General features: G+C 48.5%; 4 protein-coding genes across 4 annotated transcripts; 1 reads left to right on the forward strand and 3 right to left on the reverse strand.

The window, feature by feature from the left end:
• Positions 1-4,646: 4,646 nt before the first annotated feature.
• Positions 4,647-6,201, reverse strand: B0H65DRAFT_445129 (uncharacterized protein; the record flags this gene model as incomplete). The annotated part of the gene is made up of 3 exons (XM_062825718.1): positions 4,647-4,688; positions 5,382-5,516; positions 5,878-6,201. The coding sequence occupies 3 exons, from the start codon at positions 6,199-6,201 to the stop codon at positions 4,647-4,649; spliced, it is 501 nt and encodes a 166-aa protein (XP_062678211.1).
• Positions 6,202-10,088: 3,887 nt separating this feature from the next.
• Positions 10,089-10,712, reverse strand: B0H65DRAFT_433103 (uncharacterized protein; the record flags this gene model as incomplete). Its single annotated transcript, XM_062825043.1, has 1 exon — positions 10,089-10,712. The coding sequence occupies one exon, from the start codon at positions 10,710-10,712 to the stop codon at positions 10,089-10,091; it is 624 nt and encodes a 207-aa protein (XP_062678212.1).
• Positions 10,713-11,306: 594 nt separating this feature from the next.
• B0H65DRAFT_432596 (uncharacterized protein) lies at positions 11,307-12,852 on the forward strand (the record flags this gene model as incomplete). Its single annotated transcript, XM_062825015.1, has 2 exons — positions 11,307-12,054; positions 12,158-12,852. 2 exons carry the CDS (start codon positions 11,307-11,309, stop codon positions 12,850-12,852), a joined length of 1,443 nt encoding a protein of 480 aa, XP_062678213.1.
• Positions 12,853-14,376: 1,524 nt separating this feature from the next.
• Positions 14,377-18,807, reverse strand: B0H65DRAFT_591218 (uncharacterized protein). The gene is made up of 9 exons (XM_062831091.1): positions 18,701-18,807; positions 18,011-18,159; positions 17,901-17,957; positions 17,533-17,830; positions 17,282-17,468; positions 16,859-17,199; positions 16,691-16,811; positions 16,274-16,508; positions 14,377-14,659 (listed from the first exon to the last, which is right to left on the reverse strand). Exons 1-9 carry the CDS (start codon positions 18,746-18,748, stop codon positions 14,557-14,559), a joined length of 1,539 nt encoding a protein of 512 aa, XP_062678214.1. The 5' UTR covers positions 18,749-18,807; the 3' UTR covers positions 14,377-14,556.
• Between the last annotated feature and the right edge of the window lie 3,012 nt (positions 18,808-21,819).

Below are 21,819 nucleotides of genomic sequence, written 5' to 3' on the forward strand. Positions count from 1 at the left end.
AGAGCCCAGAGCATTGTAAATTCGATTCTTCTAGTGCTTTGTCTTTTCCCTTGTCTTTTTCCTTTCTCCTTTCCCCCTGTCTTTTTATTCCCCTTTGTAACCTTCCCTTGCAATTAAACTTTAATAATTTAACTATGGTAAAGATGAAGTTAATCCTTGGCGATATTGATTTTATTTATAAGTAAATAAACTTTTAGTATTGAGGCTATTTCTCTTTCTCTTTAATTCTTTTATTGATTCGCTTGCTTTGTTTATAGAGGTTACTGACGACTATTTACATTCTTAGTAGTTCGTTGAATATATTAACTACGTCGTCGTCTTGCGAATGCCTTTATTTCTTAATATATTAGAAGGCCTTACCTTTATAGATATGGATAAATGTACTTACTTTGGTTTGGTTTGTAATAGAAGTTGTAAAAAGATTGAGTTCGAAATTAGATTTAAGGGTGTTAGCAATGCTTATTATTATATGATTAAATTAGGCAAATATTAGTATAAATGGGATAACCGCCTTAAGAAGGTTTATTGGTGGTAGGAAGCTAAGGGTATTGTTTTTATATATATCGATATTATCGAGTATATTGGTAACGAGTCTATTAATTTTAACGACAGCGAGGTTGGTAATAATAAGGAGGATAACGAACTTTAATTTATTTGTTATTCAAATTATTAGTTACTAATAATATTATTAGTTACTAATATTAGTTATTAATAATAATATAAATTGTTGGTAATATTGTTGGTAAATTAAATTGTTGGTTGATGGTGTTGTTTATTATATTACTTTAATTATTGGATGAGGCTTTTGATGTTCCTTAATATTAGTAATTTACGTTATAGATACTAGGTTTTTAATTTCGCTTTTTTATAATGGTTATAATTACATTTAGCTCTCTCTTCTACCTATAATTCGAAAGTAATACCGTTATTTTTAAATAAGGGGATGGCTTTAACGTTATTAATATTAACAATAATATTAATAGCCTCTTTTTAATTACGTTAGTCGATAGTAGCGTTATTAATATTTTTAATATTCACTAAGTGATTTTAATTACTATTTGGAATGATGGATATACCGTTATCTTTGAAAGATTTAATAATTATAGCCTTCTTTTTAATTATGAGGATATTCTAGTATTTTAATACTATATAAGTAATTATAATCCTTTTATTAGATATAGATTATGCTTTGCTTTTATTTTCCTTATAATCTTCCTAAGCTTTGGTAGCTAGCTTTATTTCCTCCTTTAATAAGTATTTGAATAGGAAGTTAATTATTGTATTAAGAGGTTAAAGAAGATTGGTAAGACTATTAGGGATTATAATTTGGATAACTTTATAAAGTATATTATTATTAAATTTATTTTTAATTCGTTAGGTATTATAAGATAGGTATATATTTATAATTAGTAATAATTTTTGTTTAATATCATCTTTAATAACGGGAGTAAATTCGTTATTAAATTAGTTAAGTAGTAAATATTCGTTTTGGTATATTGTTTTGTTAAATTGTATGTTAATATTTTATATATAGAGAGCTTTCTTTTTAATAATCTTTTTAGAGGTGCCTTTATTATAAAAGATAATTATTAATTTAAAACGAAGGATACTATTTATAAAAATATAAAGGATAAGATTTATTTATTACTTACTCTATTTATTATAGTTAATTTTATTTATTACCGATTTACTTCCTTTAATCGAGTATAAATAATTATTAAAATATTCGAAAGGAAAGGGGCTTTTATCGGAGTTTATAATAGCGGAAGGAGGAAATTGTGTGTTTATATTAAATATAGTAGATTAGTAATTACGTTTAATGAATTTGTAGGTTAAATTAATTAGCTTTTGAAAATCTTTAGGTTTTCGCCGATAATATTTAGGTTTTTTCCAATATTTATTAAATTTCTTCTAATAATTTATTGTATAGGGAAATAGAAAGGTAGGAACTATGAAAAAAGATTATAGATTATTATATAGATGTATAAATTTACTTTAAGAATGAGTTTATTTTAATAAATAATTTAATTAGTAGTCGTTAAAATTAATAAGTAATCTTTCTATATAATATATAATAACGGAATAAAATATTATTAAATTAATTATAAGAGAATAAGAAATCGGATTATTGTGCTTACTTTGGATAAAGTATAATAAATATAGTAGTTGCAAGAGCACAGTATGGGTAAGTCGAAGGCAAAGCTAAGATTCCATCTATGATAGAAGATTTCAGATAGGGAGAAGAAAAGAGGAAGAGAACTAGGTACAAGCGTACAGACCCAAATAAATACCCTGGTCGCACAAGCTACAGCGGGACCCACATGCGGGTCGCTAACAGCCAATCCCTTCACTCGCATCCTTTTTACCTGTAGGACAAACTCCTGCACGTGCCAGGGTCTACCCTGTAACCAGTCTTGCAATGACCAATTGAATAGCTCGCATCCCTAGTCTATACCATGCCTAGAACCTCTATGTATCTTATTCCAATAGCCTTATAAACTACTTTGTGCATAGCACCCAGACTCAGTCTATTAGCGCTGTCACAGTAGTAGATTCTCGGCGGAATTATCCTATTGTAACGACAATATTATTTTATTTAGTATATTAAAATTTTTTATATAGTTAACGTTTTAATTTTAGCTATAGAGTTTTACTATTTCGAATTATCCGAAGTAATATCTTTTTTCGGGTCTTTTACTAGTTTTGTATTATAGTTTTGGGTATTTTAAAGAAGATAGCAACCTCGTGAACGAAAATATTACGATGCCTGTCGACGGTGTGAATTTTATTATATCATTAGGAATTGTAATAACGGCGGCGGTATTATTATTCGAGAATCCTACCCTCTTCGACGACGAGGGATATTGTAATTTATATTAAATACGTTAATATTTATTCGAATTATTAGTATTGTACTTCCTAATCTTTTTCTAATTTTTGCCCTACTACAATAGTACTTTATTAATAAGAGTTTTATTAATTTAGACTTTAATTTCGTTAGAGTAGTATTAATATATTTTAATAGTAGGTTTTTTAAATTTCTCCTTTATAATTTTATTATTCTACGATTTTGGTTTGGGATTAGGGCGTTGTTTAGTATATTATTAATTCGATAGGGGGGGAAGAGGAGGAAGAGGAGGAAGGGGGGGAGGGAGAAGTACCCAGGCTAATTATATTAGGATTTTTAGTTCTATTATGATTTTTAGTTATATTAGGATTTTTAGTTATATTAGGATTTTTAGTTATATTGGTTGTATTGGAAGTGTTCGTTGTACTCATGTTGGGCGTGCTAGGGATGCTGCCTTAGGTACCCGTTCTTAAATCTAGTATTTATATTGAAATAGAATGTCCTAATATGTGGATCTATTTCTACGTTCAATATTAGAAAGTATTACGATATCGACGACGATGAGTTTTATAGAGGGCGAAAGAACGAGAGAAAGTTATAGGGGAAGGTTATAGGGTTTAAGAAAGAGAGTTAGAGCGTAGGGATATTTAAAATTACCGTCTTGTATAGAATTTCTAGTGGGTATGAATGTTGTAGTATGCTTGTAGACTATGCCTAATTTCCTAGGAACTTAAAAACGAATAGCCCAAGACAATGCGGTATATACGCTCAAAAATGCAGTCAATGCGGTATATACGCTCAAAAATGCAGTCAATGCCGTACATCCACCTCCTGCACCCTGCAATGCCCTATAGTTATAGGGAGCTCAGTGCATTCGTGCGACGCTTCTGCTCTATAACCCGCTATAAGAGACCCGTCGTTGCAAATCGTTTTTGCAATTTAAGTGACCGTATAAAAAGGCTCGAGGGGGGTGCAGAAGGCTGTACGCTGCATTTCAAAAGTGGCCCGAGCTTTGCAGTATAAAACTATACGACCAGATTCTCTGTACGGCGGCAGTACGAAAACAAACGCAGTCCTAGCAATAAGATTGCAAAGCTGTAATAGTCCGATAAAGAGGTATGAGGCAGTGGCTTGGTTGAGGTTCTTTCTCAGTTGCTGATGCCATTCATTGTCACCAACAAGAGAAGACATACAGAATATCCACTGCGATGGAAGATATCAACTACAACTGACCAAGGAATTGGACCTCAAGTCTTTGCCATCGTAGATATAGAGGATCCGGTCGGAGCCATAGTTACGACCAGATTACAGGCGGCAGAGATCACATTGACCAACATGGTCACAGCGGAGTAACAACCGGGCGTACTCTAACACCCCGTATTTGTCCCTTCTGTTACCACGACGAGGGCGAACCGGATGGGCTCTCGCGCCAACATGTCACGGTAGGCCGTCATGGCCGGGTGTGCGAGGGAGAAATCTGGTCCCGAACAATGTGGACATGACGTTGGGACCTAGTGATGTGAAGGTCTGTAGTCCTATTGGAGGGAATTGTTACGTCCCCTTGGTACCTGGAGTGACTCCATAAGAAGGGAATGGAAGGATCAGACTTGCGACCGTGAAAACGATTGTCACTAGTGTAGAGCATCAAAGTGTCAGTAACCTCAATGCACCAAGACGAACTTAGAGGTATTGCTCCCAATGTCTAGGCGTTGTCGTTTACTCCCATGCATATCCGGGGGGCCGCTCTCGGCGAGTCGCTTATTGGAGGGGGCCTGTGGTTTGGATGGAGTAATATACTCTAGATAGCGCTGTCAACAGCAACTAGCCCCCGTCGCAGCCACTACGAAGTTAACGAAAATGTTTACTCCCCCCGCCACAATCGCAGCGCCTCCCCAGACGCCGTCCTTCATCAGGTCCAGGAGCCCGACTCGCTTTCACGCAACCTCCCACCCCCGGTGCTCCTCTCCGTAGACAAGTCGCCCCGGAGGCGAAACACAGAGCTAGAAGTGTAGATCCTATGACGAGCATCACCACGCTCAACAGACCGGGATCCCTGCAGAGATTTTCTTGGAAACTTGAGAGGAAACTCTCTGTTTGAAGATATCGCAATAGCATGGTCTGATCTTTGCCAGATAAAAAACTCGTCATCCAAATCATATCAGCTCGACAACGGATTATCTCGAGAGATAAAATGCGAACTCTCTCATCTGAAAGTGTCCTCTCACCGATCTCAGTAAAGCAACCTCGTCCGTTTTGTTTGCAACTCAACAAGTTCGAGCTTGACGCTTCATGTTACTGCTTGACGTCGAGAGAGAAAGGCACTGTGCGTTGTTTTGTTGGTGAGATGATCTCGTCGTGATCCTCGCGGTTGTCGAGGAAGAGAAGAAGCAAGGTACCTCCAACCTCGGTTGTAGGTATCCATCGAGTTATCGGCCTTTGATCCATCAGACCTTTCCACCCCGGTGGCATCAACAGTCTGGCTCCGGCTTTTTTCCTGGATATCGTTCTGCGCGCCTATCTCTCGCCCGCTTACCACCGCCTCCTCGTCCTGCTCGCCTTGCTGAGGAGAAGAAAGCTGAAGAGGCCCGTCTTGCTGAGATGGAGGCCGGGGAACAGCAAGATAACTCGCAGCTCCCGGCGAGTTCCCCCATACAGGATCAGGGCGATTCTATCAATCACGTAAAACTCCTCGCGCTCACCACCCTTCTAACAAGGACTCCTCGCGCTATTATGACCAAAACCGCCAAACTCGGCGTAAACAAGCAGGAGACCCAAAAACTCGCCAAGCAGCATTTCGACATTATTCTTTCGTCAAAAAAATATGCCGCCTACAAGACTACTAGAGCCAAGGCATGCAGGCCCAATAGCCCCTCGTACGAGGTAGTTAAACATTTCGGAACCGAAAAGGATTGCATCCAAGCGTATACAATATTTTGTCAGGAGGTCTGGAATAGTGCTTATTGGCCATACTACCGCTCTACCTGCCACCACCCCGATAGGTAGCTTTGGCTTCGGTCTCGGCCCCTCACCGTCCCTTTAGAACTCCGTCCCCTCCACATCCTGCCTTGAAAACCGACAAGGATGACGATGAGGATTCCTCGTGGAAAATCTTCAAAGGCTGAGTTCCATAAGGTAATGAAGGGACTCCCGTTCTTTGAGAGACCACCCAGCAGTGTCATGTAATCGTTGCCATACGGTCCGCTGATGACACAAGCATGATTGTTGCAAGGACCGCCGCTGCAATGTGTAGCAATGACTGCATCCGGCACTAATCCCATGTCGTAGCATTGGAACTTCATGATAACGGGGGCACCGGATTGACCTGCAGCCGGTGACATACGGTGCTCCAGCATGTTTCATGTCCTGGCATGTGCAGCCAGGTCGTAAGTGAGTTGCTCGACGAGCCCATACATTTCTGCACCTGACTCTCCGTTCTTTTGTCGGTGATCGGTGGAGGGTGCCGTCGATGGCTATCGCAACGTGGGCTGGGCGGACGAGTCCTCCCTGCTCTTGCACGAGCGGAGGTCCTACGACCACGAAAAAATGCTCGCTGCACGGGAGGGCCGTCCTCCTCGTCCACGGGACGAGAGGCTTTTATGCCCATACTGTGATAAAGATTACGCGCATTCGAGTAGGTAATCTACACAACCACATACAAAAGCATCACCCCGGCAACGCCGAAGTCATCAACACACAGACTTTTGTTTGTGATATTTTCCCGGAATTAAGTTGGGCAAAACAAAGCGAACGAGATGCCCACCGCCGAAAATCCCACTTGCACCACGTACGTGTTGCTGCCGCTTTAAACCGCTTGATCTTCTCTCCGTCCGCGAACCCGCAGACCATTTTTCGAGTCGTCAAGTTTATGCGTAACAGGTAATAAGGCTTGAGACAAGTCCACCCTTAGATATTGAGACCGGTGAGGAGGTAGTGAACACCCTAACATTCGCGGTAGTAACAGAGGATGCCCCGGATTGGTTTGTGCATCCCTTCTTCAAGCAGCACCTCGGGACACGGGAGCTTTGGTCGAAGGCAACAGCCTGGCCCCTGACAGTCGCTCCTGGGCTTGGGAAGATGTTGCTGGCGGACTCTCCGCCGAGCCGGGGGGAGGAGCGCAGGTGAACGTGTACGTGGTGGTCGCTTCGGTCGTCATCTTGGTGTTGTTGTGGTGGTTGTTGGTCGTGGTGGTGGTATCTGCTTTGCCGCTGTCTGCCAGTGTGTATGTCAGTTTTCAGTATTGTTGGCTGGAAATCAGAAAAATATCAGCAAAACGAGTTGTAGCGGAGAGAGGAGATTAGGTTACCTCCTGCTCCGTTTCCTCCCCCCATGACTCAAGCTCTTCAAAAACTGTACACGCGCAGCTCCATCCTATGAACGCCTCTGACCATTGATTTGAAGCGCTGGTCTTCCAAATATAGTACCTACAGGTAGACAAACGGACCCTCACAGGAGGTGTTGGTTTAACAAAAGAGTCGGTCTAAGCCCTTCGTGGAAACGTGGTGATGCTCTCAGCGCGGAGGATGTCGGTCTTGTACCGAAGGATGGAAGTACCTAGGTTCTGAGATCTAGGACTCGCCAGCACCTATACATCTCTCGCCAGCACAAACACCTCTATCGCCCTGCCCTTGGTTCTTTTTACTATGAGTTCGATGGTGAGCTTTCTGAGCACGCGTCTCTTCTCGTCTCCCGATGGTATATCCCGCGGTCACCTGGTGGATTGTTTCTCTGGCGGTCCTGTTCTCCTGGTTGTCAAGATGGAGGAATTGATATGGCCAAGGGCTGAAAGGTAGTGCTTGGTCAAGTGTTTGGAGGATTGTCTCCCGATCTAGGTACCCCCAGTCTTGCTGGCCCTGAAGCTGCTTCACCTCATAAACCCCAGAATGGTTTCGCCGCTTGTTTGATAGCTGGGAAGAAGTGATTGACATCAAGCGTCGCACGCAGGGCGTGTTGGTTTGCGGCGACATAAATCTTTTCGCAAATGGGGCTAGACTCTGCTCATGAGTCATGATAGAACGTGTCAGTTTGGTTCGGCACGAGAAAGGACAGAGTGTCAAACCTGCATGCATAGGGCAAAGGAAGCTCGCATGTGGACTTCTACTGACGTGGAGTGTTTTCTTACCGTACCTACTAGCCAGCACACTGAAAGGCAATGTTTAGACCGACTGCCGCAGGCCTGCACCAGCCCTGGCTTGCGCCTGCCTGTACTGCAAGGGAAGCTATTACGAGTGGCTGGTACAGAAAGAGCTCAAGAGTGTCAGGGAAGGAGTCACTTCGAAGGATAAGCCAGTTGGTTGTTTGGGAGACCGGTTGGGCACGAGAGGATGTGTATACCGCAGCGGGAATATAAGGAGCGTAATAGGGCTTGTTGAGCGCAATAGGCGTTGTTGTATATCTAGGGCGTATATATGGAATAGGCCTTGTTGATTTAATAACCCTTATTGAGTTGAGGGAGGCTTCTAATTAATCGGATTTGGGTGTAAAATAGTAAAAGTTAAAGACCCTTATAAAAACCTTTGGGAAAGTTATTATAAGGGTCGTTATTTAATAATAATTTTAGAGAGAGGTAGTAGTTATTTTAGTAGTTAGTCGAAGGATTTCGATTTCGAAGTCCGGTTGAAGGCATTTATACTTTGGTCGCGCGAAACTTTTCGTACGACCGAAAAAAAGCTCTTACTAATTGGAATCGAATTAGTAATTATCAGAATAAGAGCGACGATAAGAATTATTAAGTTATTGGCCTAATTAAATGAAGGCAGGCTTCGTTCTTTCCTTTGATATAGAGTAGTGGAGTTTCGAGGGAAAATGAACTTTGGGAAAGAAGTATCGTCACTTTAGCACTAAAGTAGTACGCTCAACTTGGGGACCTTTAGCGACCGTCTATAGCGGACACCCGGATTAAACAATTAGAGGCCTCCCTTAGTTCAATAAGGGTTATTAAATTAATAGGACCTATTAATACAATAGGGCTTATTGAATCTATAAGTCCTATAAGCTACATTAAGCCTTACAAGCCCTATTCCCCTCCGCATTTTCCCGCTACGGTACAAACCCATGGTCCCCAAGCTTTGGAGCAGTCTCTTCTTCTACAAGATGAAGCCCTATTCCACATCTTTGGGACCCAGATATCTTTTTCCTCGCAGGCATATCAAAAGTGAAGATGATCAAACGCAGGCAGGTATGGTAATCACAAATGGACATGCATGGCATGTATTCGGATGGGGAAGTCATATCAGGGCAGTCTCTGCATCAGCTCTTCCATTTACCATCCTTCTTCTCTGTTCACTTGAACTGGTTGTTTAGGATATCAAAGAACTCGTTGAGGTCATTCGTAAGATCTTTGAATGACCTCCGTGCTTGTTCAAGAAAGGCATTACGCCCAGCTGACGAACTGTTAGCACCGTAAATAAAAACCAAGAAAAGACGACTGACTTTGACGGCCCACATCCCTCACAACGAGACTCCAACCCGACAACTACTCCTCCGGCACGTTTTGACTCTCCACCACCCCCTCACCCTCCTCCGGAGCCCAAGGCACCCACCACAACCCGTCCACCCCAATCTCCTTACTATACTTCTCAACCTCCGTCTTTACGTCCTCCTCCCAATAATCCAACACCCCAATCAACAACCGACGGAGCTGTTTTCCCGCCCAGTTATGGTCCAGCTCACCCATCTCGCAGTCTGGCTCCTTATATCCAGGACAGTCACGCCAAGGCATATCAACGGCCCCATTTCCTTGAGACTCGACGAGGAACCTGCGGAATGGCACGGCCGCCGCGTCAAGCGAGTGTGTACGCTTGAGTGGAAAAGGAAGGCGGGAGTCCAAGAGCTCCAGCCAACCGTTGTAGTAGGTGGGCAGCCAGGCGCAGGTGCACTGTTGTGCCACGCTATATGTCGAGGAGGTTGAAGATCCGTCGGACTCAGCAAACATATCGATTAGCGCCGGGGGAGCGGGAATGTCAAGGAGATGGTCTTGAGGGAAGGGGCCTCTGTCGAAGAGGAAATCGTAAACGTCGCCGAAGTAGAGATCGTTGAGGTGAGTGCGGAATCCACTGCGGATGTATGCGAGTCTATCTGTGAAGGGGAGATGTTAGGTTTGGTTGACCTATAGCTGGATCCCGTTGATATTGGCCTTGGGAGTGATTCAGATCAAGGAGGCTGTGGGTGCACTTTGACTTTGGGTTGAAATCCTCCTTCCTCAAGAGAACGAGAGAGACCGTCGGATTGGCAAGTGCCACTGCTAGGGCAGATCGGACTTACCAAGAATAAGACTATCCGGCGTTACTTTCATGGGAGTTGGGAAATCCACCCCCAGCCCTAGAATTGCCGCCTGGGCATTTTCCAGATTCGCAAAGAGTCCTATATGCCCTCGGACAAGCTCAAGACTGAGCCTGTTGAACGCCGCAAGATTACCAAAGAAGTACGCAGCCTTCATCAACGTCCACCTCCTGACCATGTCGCTCAGGCCAAGCCGCTCGCGGATAGAAAAAAGCCACCCCCACGCAGCGGTCCTCAGCGGCGCGCTCCCATCCGGAAGCTCTCTGTCAAAGTTGAAACGCCAAGTGGCTCCGACCAAGCGGACGAGGAGCCTCAAACCAACCTGCTTGGGCCAAATGTTGCTGTGAAGACCGCGGAGGATGATGAACAGAGCTAAGACGTCGGCGCGCTTGTAACTGCGTCTCCAAGGATTTTTGGAATCATGGCTCTGAACTTTCAGCACGTCGTCAAAGTACGAGCTGTGCTGACGAAGGAGGGACGAGCGGATGAGGAAGTTGCGTTTTTCGCTCTGGTCGCCGACGGTGAGAAGGACGTCGCCGTCCTCGTCGAAGATGACATCTGGTTTCTCGGGGGAGTAGAAAGCCATCGTCAAGAGGTCTTGAAGAACTGGGCGACGGCGAAGGAAGAGGGGTATGGCCGGGGCACTGGGTTGAGACATTGCTGAGAATGGAGGTGATGTGGTCGTGAATGTCGAAGTATCGAAAGGCGAGAAGGCGCGCTGGTTCAAAAGGTACAGGCAGTGAAGAAGGGTTTGTTGTTGATGGAGGATTATTGTGAGCTGGTGCTGACCAGGAAGTTTTGAGTGTTGACCAGTGTATAGAGTTACCGCAGAAAACGTTGCCGGGCGGAAAAAAGAGAACGCGGAAGAAAATCGGCGAAGGTACCTCCAGAGGTACTATTGTTCCCTTCACTCTATCCTCCCGGCCCGTCAATCTCCACTCCTACTTTTCGTTCCAACAGTACTCAAATCCGTTATATAGAATTCTCCAGTTCCACATACCTCTACTTCCCTTCTTTCCATTACCCAACATCAGGAGACGCGCATATCTTCGCTTGGCTGATCGCTCTACCACCACACCTCTTTCCCTGCTACCGCCTACCTCTTCTCTACTGCTTCGGGTTGACCGTCAGGAACCCCCTACCAAGAGTATTATCCAGTCTTCGTCAACAACCTAGCAAGATGAACCAACAAACCCCTCCCCAGAGCACCTCGCCCAGCACCCACTCCTCTCCGGCAATGGCATTGACGTCGCCTGACCTGGTGCTTTGCCATACGTTCTACATGACCAAGGACACCGTCTCCTTTGACCGCGACGCCGACACACTCATTCTCGTTAGAGGCACCTCGCCCGGCGTCGTTATACCTCCTCAGCGCCTCTTCCTGATCCGCTCTGACCATCTGTTCCTCAACTCCTCATTCTACAAGCGCCTCTTCAGCGAGAGGTGCATCAAGAACATCCCTCGCACCGACGATCATTTGAGGCTCTTCAAGATCACTCTTTCTAGCGTCGACCCCGAGGCGCTCTTCCTGATACTCCGCGCCTGTCACAACGGCTGGGTGAGCCTCCCCGCGTCGACGTTGAACGTTCTCGACCTCGTGCTCCGGATTGCAAAGACGGCGCACGATTTGGAGTTCAATATCGGCATGGCGGACCCATCTTCAACCACAGCCTCGCTGTCGTGGGCTGCGCGAGGATGGCTTTTGGATCGGAGAAACGGTCTCTTCGCAAACAACTTGGTAGATCGGTGGAAGCTGGTCAAGGCGGCATTCTACTTCGGCCAACGGAGTGCCTTCAGGCGGCTGAGCGTTGACCTGACCAAGAGACTGCCGGATCCCTTTTGGGCTCACCTGGCAGGAGACATCCGACGCGGTGTCAACATGCACTTTGAGCACCTGTTGACGAGCGAGGAGAAGACCATCATCATCGGTAAGTCCAACCTACCACCTATTCCAATCCTCCTTCCACGAATGGCAGCAACGACTAACACTTCCCTCTCCAACAGATGAAATGGAAGCCTTCCCCTTTCCAGCAATCCGCCTCCTATTCCTGTTCTACAACATCCTCCACCGCGAAGCGCCGTTCCCGCCCAACATGGCCCCGCTCCTTCCCACCTCTGCCCTCCCAGCCAGAATCACGCAGTCCTGGTCCGACCACACAAAGGCCATGTGGGACGCCCAAGTACAAGAGTCGTCGGTCTGCACTTGCTCCTGGCTTCCAAGCTACTACACAGTCTGGACAAGAGGTCTAGAACTGCATGTGGACCTGTTCGCGGAAGGTTTCACGGAACACGAGTCCCACGAGTCCCACGGCATGCTCTTCAGGAGCATAGCATGGGCGCTTGGTCATGATGTGGTGGCTAAGCCTTGGGATAAGTGCGAGGTGGGGGAGGAGCCGAAGTGTGGGTTGGCCAACGGACGAGAGGGGCATGAGGAGAAAGCGAGGGAGTTGATTGGGAAATTGAGGCGTTGTTTGTGTGGTTGGATGGTGGATGTTGAGAGGAATCCGGTTGAAGATGAGGATTCGGTTGAGGGCTCTGACAAGGACTCCGACGAGGACTCCGATCTTGAGCGCTCCGGGGTTCCGTACTCCAGGGTTCCGTACTACGACGTCGAGGTCCCCGGCGCTCAGTACCCCGACCCTGTGTACCAACTCCCACTTGAGAACCTCAACTTTGACGCACCTGACTTTGAGGACCGCGACATTGAGGACTTCCAGCTACCATGAGGACTCCGACTAAAACGTAGGAGAACCGTTGGCCAGTCGACGGGAAGAGGTTGTATGGTGACGAGGTGAATTTGACGATCGACTTTGGGGGTAAAACGCCAGACAAAGGCTTTGTTCGACAGGGAACCAAGGCCCTCTTCACATCCTGGCCGCGTCTGGGAATGGCATCACATTTGCCTTCAGAACAGGAACTTGGCTTGAGAAGCACGACGCCCGGAGTACAGCCCAGCTGGCCGACGCCCGAGTCGCCAGCCACCACACCAAGTCAGGCAAAGACCCCGCCTCCTCTCACCTCCCGAGCCTTCAGAGCCGGTGAGAGTTAAAGATGGGCAATACAGACTTCTCGGGGGCCGTTGGACCAGAGTCTTCCAATTCATCACTCCTGAAAGCCTACAGGTAGTGCCATCACCAAACTTACCTAGCCACTCGTTACAACAGCACATTTTGCCCACTCGTTACGAATTCCCATTCGTATTCAAGTTTACCGGACATAGTGCTCAGTGGTTGCGGCCTTGACAACCTCAGCGGTGGTGGTGGCGGCTTCTCCCGCGGCGGCGGTGGTGGTTTCAGCAGAGGCGGCAGGGAAGTCTAAGGTAGCCAACCTGAACCATCAATCTTTTCAGCTTTGAGTTTGAGCAGTTGAAGCAAAAAATCAAGAGACTCGAAAACATGAACCACAAGAAAGATTGAAGCCGGCAACAACATGAAGATTGACAGAACCCAATTCGATGTCCACGATCCACCCTGTTGATACCGCTAGGCAGTACGCCATCACCCCTTCTCGACTCAGCTGAGCATTCTTCGGCCGCTACTTCGTCCCCAAGGGATCAAAGTACTTCACCCAGCTTCACAACCCCCACCCCGGTCCCCAGTCAGCTGCCTTGTATGTGCTCGAGACTGGCAGGTTCGGCGTCTGCAGCAAGAAGGTCGACCTGCCGTTCTCTGAGGATTGTCCCTATTGGAGCGCGGCCATCGAAAACAACATCGGAGCTCTCCTCAAGGACCTCCACAAGAACGGACTTGGATCGCATCGCGGCGCCCTAGCTATCCAGGGAGAGTTAATTGGCCCTACCATTTCACTTCTGCTCCGTCCTTCACCGTTTATTCTGTGTGGGACATCGAGACCCTGAGCCGCTGGGCACCACCTGCCGTTCTCCGAGGATTGTCCCTATTGGAGCGCGGCAACTCTTCAACCCAACTTTTTTTTTCCCATTCAACAACTTGCAACAAGAAGGCTTGGATACAGGTACTCCTCGTTCAGTTCAACGGTTGGGACTTGGGAGTGCTATGGAGGATGGGCTGTAGGGTCGGGTGCCATAGGAAATAGAGCTTCAGGCAATCAGTTTAGAAATACAAAAGATTTTACACGAAAGGCAAGACTCTGATACTGTGTGCTCTGGTCGGGCAGCGTTTCACTCCCCATCATACCTGTAGTGACCAGCGAACCGACAGCCAGACGGGCATGCCGGCTACCAAGACAGGTACCGCGGATGATGCACTACCTAGGGAGGCAACGATCAAAACGATGGCAGCCCAGCCATTCCCTCCAACCAGGGGCACTCGAACCGCTTTTCCCTCCTTCCTGCGATTGTTCCGGTGATAAGGTAACTTTTGTTGTCTCTCAGGTCCTCTGGGCCACACTGCTTTTGGTGCTGAGCGTGAAGGACAGCTGCCGCGTCCCTGATAATGGGGCCTCTCCTTCTCTCAATTGGCGTAGGTGACCTTCACCTGCATCATGACAATCGCAGCAGCATTCGCGACCTTGGCCGCGTCGGTGTCGTGAAGGCCAGGCACAACTGCGCCAAACCTAAGTCGATGGGTGGTCTCTCGGTGCTGTCGGCCAGAGAGGAGTCGTGGAGGTAACATAGGTATGATATGGTGGGTGAGGTTCTTGGTTCTGGGTTCGGAGACTAGAGGTACGGAGTCTCAGCAGGAGACGGGATGGGGCGTGGAGATCTTTGTGTGAATGGACTCGTCGGTCGTGAGGCCAGTCTCCAGCCATGGCAGGCGGAAATGCCGGTGATTCTTGGGTTCTGGTGGTATTTAAGAGGAAGATGATGGTTATGGAGGAGGGAGGTCGTTGCGGAGCAGGAGGGAGCCTGTTGATGGGGGTGTTAGCTGTGTGTCAACGAAAGGGTGATGGTGATGTTGAGTAGAGGTACTAGTTGAGGGGGAAAGATTATGTCACCGAGGATTACTATCTCCTGGTGTTTGAGTGGTGAGGTGGTGTCGTGATATGGCAGAAGGTGAGAGGAAGAAAAGGAAACCGGAGTTGCCGTCCACTGAAGTCGGGTTCGCGCACCGCAGCACTCATCCACTCATGTCCGGCGCTGCATGTCCGGCTTGCTTTGCATACTAGAGGTAGATGTCGGTGAACTCGGGAAGCTTTATGTAGGTACAGGCAGCAGAAGGGCGGCGGATGCAACGGATTCCATCCCTGCGTCTTCATGACGATGTTGAGCATTTGATGCGGTCGTTTGACGGAGAAGTTGTTGTTGTTGCATCGCTGATAGCATGCATGCCCTGTAGAGCGCTGTAGCCCCAATGGGTTGCCTACACGGCTCGTTCATAAGACGGTCCAAAACTCCAAAGTCAGAGAGATATATGGTGGTTCAATCATTTGAAGTTGTCCAGAGGGTTTGAGACATCAAATACCCCGGCAATGAAAGTTGGAGAAAGCAGTTGTTGACTTGGAATTGTAATGGTTTTGAGGCTCTGCTAAGATGTCAAGCGGGAAAGAGCGCGGGGTTCCACTGATGCCACTTAGATGCTGTATTATCTGCGGCTGCACGGATTTCGCGGAAGCTGTGATAGTGAGGTAACAGAGCCGCATCCTGTGCTTGCCTCTCGGCAGTTCCACCGGTCCACAACGTCGACGCCGCTTTTGACTTCAAGCAACCTGTCCTCTCTCCAAATTGACGGAGACACCACACCCTTCGAAATCAAATCCTATGAACCTCTGTTTTCCGTTTCTTTTATCTTTTACATGCCTTCCGTGTTGTTCTCCATTTTCTGTCTTAAGATCTCGCGACACCCGACATCGGAGAGAGTGCATCAACTGACGCGGTAGAACAAAACATGTCCATCTTCCGAACAGGCAGGCGCCACTCATCTATAGACGGGAAGCACTTGCGAGCAACATGCCAGAGTCATATCTGACTGCGATGATACCGCGCACGCCATGACACATCTCGTATGTCACTCAACTGCAAACAGTCAACAAGATTCCTTCGATGATGAGACACGAAACAGCAACGTCACAAGTTTCGAGTCACACGAGCAATCACTTATTCAGCACGCAAGTTGTTTTCAAGTTTTTTTTTTGTTCTTTTATATCTCTACCATACAAGCCACCTCCACCCCCCCATCACGCTTCCGCCGGCGACCTCCCCTGCTCCATCCCCGGATGCCCAGGACGTACCCGGACAGTCCAGCGACGGAGCATCGTGTTCCTGGACAGACCGCCGACGGAAAGCGGCCTCCTCCCCCTCCCACCCCCCTCCTACCACCAGAAGACTGATCCAATGGGTTCTTCTTCTTGTAAGCACCCTTGTCCTGGAGGTACTTGATGGCTTGGACAATGGACAGATCCTCCTGCTCCTTGTCGTTTAACAAAGTAGACCGCGGTGGGTTTGGGTCCAGCCTTCGCGGATACACTTAGCGGGTTAAGAGCAAGCGCTGCTGGAGGGTCATCTTTCCTCCGTTGAGTTGCCGACTAAAAGGTTGCTTGCGTGATGCTGTTGGGATATCTTGGGTTGTCGAGGATGGAAGTTTGGGAAATAATGGAGGATCGCTCGGGGTCGCGGGTCATGTACAAAACGGCACTTGCCCCGCTTACCACAATTTCCACCAGTCGAGTAGTACTTGCAGTGCTTCGACTGGTCAGCCTTCCTGGCCACCGGGGGGACCACAGACTCTTCCGGACGAGTAGTCAAGACTTCCGGCTTCTCGTCGTCGGACTTTGAGATCGTTGAAGTACGTGCACGTGCGCGCCGCGGCCTCGTACATCGGTGTGCTCAGGTCGCCGTTCTTCCCCCAGGATGGAGCGGCAGCACCCGGCGAGCGTCAAGGCGCGCGAGCTGGAGAAGATGCGGGCCAAACTGGAGGCCAAGTTGTCGAAAGATGCCAAGGCAAAGTTGAAGTCGAAGTCGAAGTCGAAGTCGTCCGGGGGTTCGTCTCGCTGGGCTCTGTTGCCTGTTGTTGGGGCCTCGGAGGGTAGGCACCTGGCTGGGGCCGGGCCGGACTTGTACGTGCCTCCCCGACACCGCCCCGAGGGTTGCCTTGGGAGCGATGCCGGGAGGCGGCCATACGACCGCTTTCCCGTCAGATCTCCCTTCCTGCTGTGGCCTGCGTTTGCACTTTGCCTACGATGCACGCAACAGATGCACCTGGCCCCGGCATCGCAATAGACATCCAGTATCCGAGATACCTTGAATCTGGTGGGGGCACCGAGAACCTTGGGCTTGGGAAGGAAACGCTCGAGTTGCGGGGCCAGCGCCAAAGTCGGGAATGATTTTGACGTTCTGGACATGGCCAGTAGTCTCGAAAATCTGCCTCAGGACGTCCTCCGTGACTCTGGGGTCGAGGCCCCCAACGTAGAGAGCGCGCTTGTTGGGCTCGGGGGCCGGCGGCCGAAGCGATTACCGAGGGATGATGGAGACCCATGCTCGCGTTGCCGACGAATCCGTGTTGGGCCAGGTTGCCGATGACAAGGCGACCGAAGACGTCCCGCGGGTGAAGGCAGCCCCTGCTGCAACGGTCGAGGTGTCCTACGAAAGGGCGAAGACTGATCCCACCAATGGTGAGGGGCACCATATGGCTGCGGAGGATAAGGGGCCGGAGCAGGCGGCTGCGCAGGTGCGCCATCGAAACCCATCCTGATAGTGCACCCGGAGACTCGCCGCAGTTGTAGCTCTTGGAGCCGTTGACGCAGTGACGTCTTCCTCGGGCGTCGCACGTGGTGGTGATGGCCTCGCGGCTGCCCACGCCACATCACCTCTGCGGCTGTCCCGCCGCAAGAAGAGTCAGAGAGGTGGTCACGGTGGGACTTTGGGTTCGGCGGCAACTCGGGGTTGGAGATGATCGGAACTGGAACGGCGCGTCGCCTATGGAACTTTGGTCAGCTTGGTTCAGAATACGTGGACAACATCAGGTGAACTCACGGGACATGTGGCCGATGCCACCGCAGGAGCCGCTCCGTTGCTGCGAAGCGCAGCGCGGGTCCAACGACCGGTCGGGAGACTTGGAAGAGTGGTATGCCCAGAGGGTAGAAGTGACCATTGTTTCGATGGCTTCGAAAACCGCCCGCTGTTCTTGCATGTTAGCAGATGATCAAAAAGTGAGATGAGAGATGACATGAACATACCGGCAACGGCACTTGCCCCGCTTACCACAGTTACCGCCAGTCGAGTAGTATTTGCAATGCTTCGACTGGCGGCAACTGTGGTCTGCCTTCCTGGCCCCAGGAGGGACTACTGTAGCGCCCCCGTCGGTGGTCCCAGTCACGGGCCTGATGGGTACTGGACCACTGTTGATGTTGGTCAGTATATGAGTTGAAGGCGAGGTGAACACGATCCAAACTTGGAAAATCACTTACCCGACGGGACGCCATACGGCGGGCAATAGGTATCGATCAGTGCATGGCGGATGGGTGAAGGGAGAGGGAAGACTCTCTTCATGCACAGAATGTGTGACCCTAGGGCATGGGACGTTAGTTGACACCAGATGATGGAGGAGTGAGACGATGGAAAAAAGGTGAACGATGAACAAGATGACCGCGAGAAAAACCTTGATCGGCGGGGTTCAAGATCAAAGGAAGGGAAAACAAGAAGAAGAGCAAGATACTTACTTCATGAGCCTGGGCCTTCTCCCTCGCGGGTGCTTTGGCTTCAGCCATGGGAGGCTGCCCCCCTAGGGCAGGTCGGGGGTGGTTTTTGTGGTGAGATATGAAGCAAGAAGAAAAGAGAAGAAGAGGAAGAAAGGAAGAGGGGAAGGTTTAAAAGGAAGTGTGGGAGAAAAGAAAAAGTGTGTGGGACTGGGAGGGCGAATCAGGGTGGAGCCCTGCCTGCATGAAAGGAGAAGTGACTTTGGTACTTCTGGTGTCACCTGGCTGTGTGAGGCGGCCGGGGCAAACCAGATGACGCCAGCCCTGTTTTTGATCAGACGATTTGAGGATTTCTGTCTTGATCCACTGCACAGTATGCCTTCACGGTGGCACAAGGTCTGGCTTGGGATGACTGAGGCGAGCAAATTGTTGAGAAGTTGTTTGTTTCGAGATAAGATGACAAGAAAGTGGTAGGCTAGATCCCCACCTCGAGATATGTGGAGGTGCTGATCGAATTTGGAGGAAGTCCAAAAGCCTTGTTGGTCAGACGGTCAGCCCGCCGAGCCTCAAGGAGCCCTATGTGGCGCTGTGGCACGCCCCAGCACCGGGAGTAGTTGTAGGATTGTCCTCGTTGAGGCTGAGTCTGCTGTCACTTGAAGGGGGACATGTACAGGGACGTCACAATGGATTCTGAGGCTAGACTGAATACAGAATCTAGATCAGTTGATCGTGAGCTTTTACACTCGTAAAGACAGCGCTTGATAATGTGACTTCCGGTTGTAGCGAGAATCTAGATTCGGTAGTAGTGTCGGGTAACTGCGTGAGAGTGGGAAAGCAGGGATGGGGTCAGATGCTGAAACGGTCGCCGGTGAGTTTACTGGGCACTCGTGATCGGTGGCAGCAATCTTATTCCTGAACCATGACCTTGTCTTTTCTATCACATCCCTGCCGTCGACCTTTGCCCTTTTCCCAAATCCCAACCGCAAAGTGATACCTGCGGCAAGGCATTCTGAACAACCCAAAAGGACTCCCCCACAACAACCAAGAATCAAGACTCACTTCGCGTACCAAACTCGCCGTTATGAAGATCTTGACTTTTCTTTTCTTTGCGGACGTTGTCCAAATTTCCACTTGCGACAGAGCCTTGCAAGCGGTTCTGAAGCTCGATACTCCCCAAGCCTTGCGGATCCGCCGCGACCGCTTCTCAACAAGACAGTACAGTCTAACCACACGTCACCTCCACGACGCCATTTCTGAAGTCTCCAAGGAGTCTTCTCTTCTCAGAGCAATCCAGATCGCGAGGGGCTCCCAGACTCCCCCCTCCAGTGCCTCCGACAAGCCCCACAACCAGGAGACTCGCTGATCGTCCCCCGCGACCCAAACAACCTTCCATCGCTTGAACCCCACTACAAGGTAAGCCAGAACCTCCAAAGAATCACTCGCCAGCAAAAGAAGTTCTGCCTCGCAAGCACAGTCGCGCTGGATCCAGAGCTAACTTGCAACCCCGACAGCTGAACCACTGTTGAAGCAGGTCAACTGAAAGCTCATATGGGTGCTCGTCGCAACAGTCCCAGAACGCCCAGCCAACAAACAGTACATCCTTCTCCGCGTATTACCTCAAGCTCAAGATGAAGGTCAGTGAAATTTCTTCCTAGCAAAAGTAAGCACTACTTGTATTGCTGTTGAACTCTTCACCGGTCCAAAATCATAGAGGATCTCCTAGCTTGACACTCGACCGGCAGCTCCTTTCCTACTTGAAATGAACTCCTTGACTAACCCCTTGTGTTTCAGTGTTTCGCCGCTGATCCCGAATACCTCTGAATATGGAAGAGACGTGCAAGAGGAAGGCAGGCTGGTTCAAGCACGAAGCTTTCGTGATGACAGCGGCGGCTGCACCAAGCAGCGATGTAGATAACTCAAGTTCAATCAAATAAGGGTTTGAGATTGACTGAGTGGGTCAAGTAAAGAAGTTGAATTGCTTGATTGCTTGATTGATTAAGTAATTGCCAAGAATAGTGGGGCTCATAGATAACCCTAACCCTGACCCGACATCGCTCCCGAAAGTCCGGACCGCGGGCAAAATGAACAACTTTTACTACCAAAAAACTTTTTCTGCCGGGCGGCCAATTAAAGTCAATCAAATTGACGATATATAATTACTTGATTGAGTACAGGGAGACCTCGATTTGATTGCTTGAATTTGCTTGATTGCTTGAACTTGGCTTGGCAACTTGACTTATCTACATCGCCGGCACCAAGGGCTCGAGGAAAGATGAAGCGATCGACTATTTCGCGCGACTCGTAGACAATACACAAGGGGTGGCAGACAGGAGGTCGTTTGGGAGGAAACCTTAGCATGGACAATGTGGCGTTTTGGTAGCAGATTGGAAGAATGGCTTTGTTTGCGTGGGTCGGCGTTGGGCGATCAAAGGAAATTTCGGGAGGGGCTCCAACTTGGGTCAAGACTCATTTGCAGGAAACGTCGTAATGAAATGATACTTGATATTCACGTGGATTAAGGACTAAGAAGGATCAAGAGAACGCAATTGCCGACTGATTGAACATTTCGTGGTGTTGTGCTGACCGAGTGTCCTGGATGACTTGGGCCTGCCCCGCACCGTCGCGGGCCACGGACAGATCTCGCCCACACGTTTTCTCGAATTTTCTCGCTGCAAACAATAACGAGAATTTCATTTTCAGAGGCAAGGAATCCATTAATTGGGAAACGCGGATGACTTATTCCTGGTTCTCGTGATTGAGTGTCACCGAAGAGACATCGTTCAATCCTGACAGTGGCCATTTGAGGACGTGCCCAACTTCAACTTGTCTTCCTTTTTGAAAATCCGAAAGGAAAAGAAAAAAGAGAAAAGAAAACATGCAATATTGATCAAGCATCAGAAAGGTGTTTCTCCGGGATCCAGAGAATCCGAGCAAGCCAGTCAGTCAGTCGGTTGCCATCCCGCCGCTGCCGCTGCCGGTGCCATCAGTGTCTTGTCATCATCTGCAAAGCACCCAGCCGTCATGGATTGCCATCTCCACTTCCAAAAGTTGTAAGTAGAAGAAAATTGTCTGCCAGGATCGGTATGAAGATCCAATGATCAAATGCCAACGCTGCAGGAGAGCAGCGGCCAAAAACGAGGTCA

This window comes from Neurospora tetraspora (assembly GCF_033439725.1).
Source record: "Neurospora tetraspora strain CBS 560.94 chromosome Unknown B0H65scaffold_7, whole genome shotgun sequence".
Lineage (NCBI taxonomy): Eukaryota > Fungi > Ascomycota > Sordariomycetes > Sordariales > Sordariaceae > Neurospora > Neurospora tetraspora.

Bases quoted from the DNA above. Each gene is read 5' to 3' on its own strand.
- B0H65DRAFT_591218 (XM_062831091.1), bottom strand. From the start codon at position 18,748: ATGGCTGAAGCCAAAGCACCCGCGAGGGAGAAGGCCCAGGCTCATGAA. The intron at 18,160-18,700 runs GTAAGTATCTTG...ATGCAAGAACAG, and splicing joins AGAAGGCCCAGGCTCATGAA to CGGGCGGTTTTCGAAGCCAT. The intron at 16,509-16,690 runs GTAAGCGGGGCA...TAACCCGCTAAG, and splicing joins CTCGACTGGTGGAAATTGTG to TGTATCCGCGAAGGCTGGAC.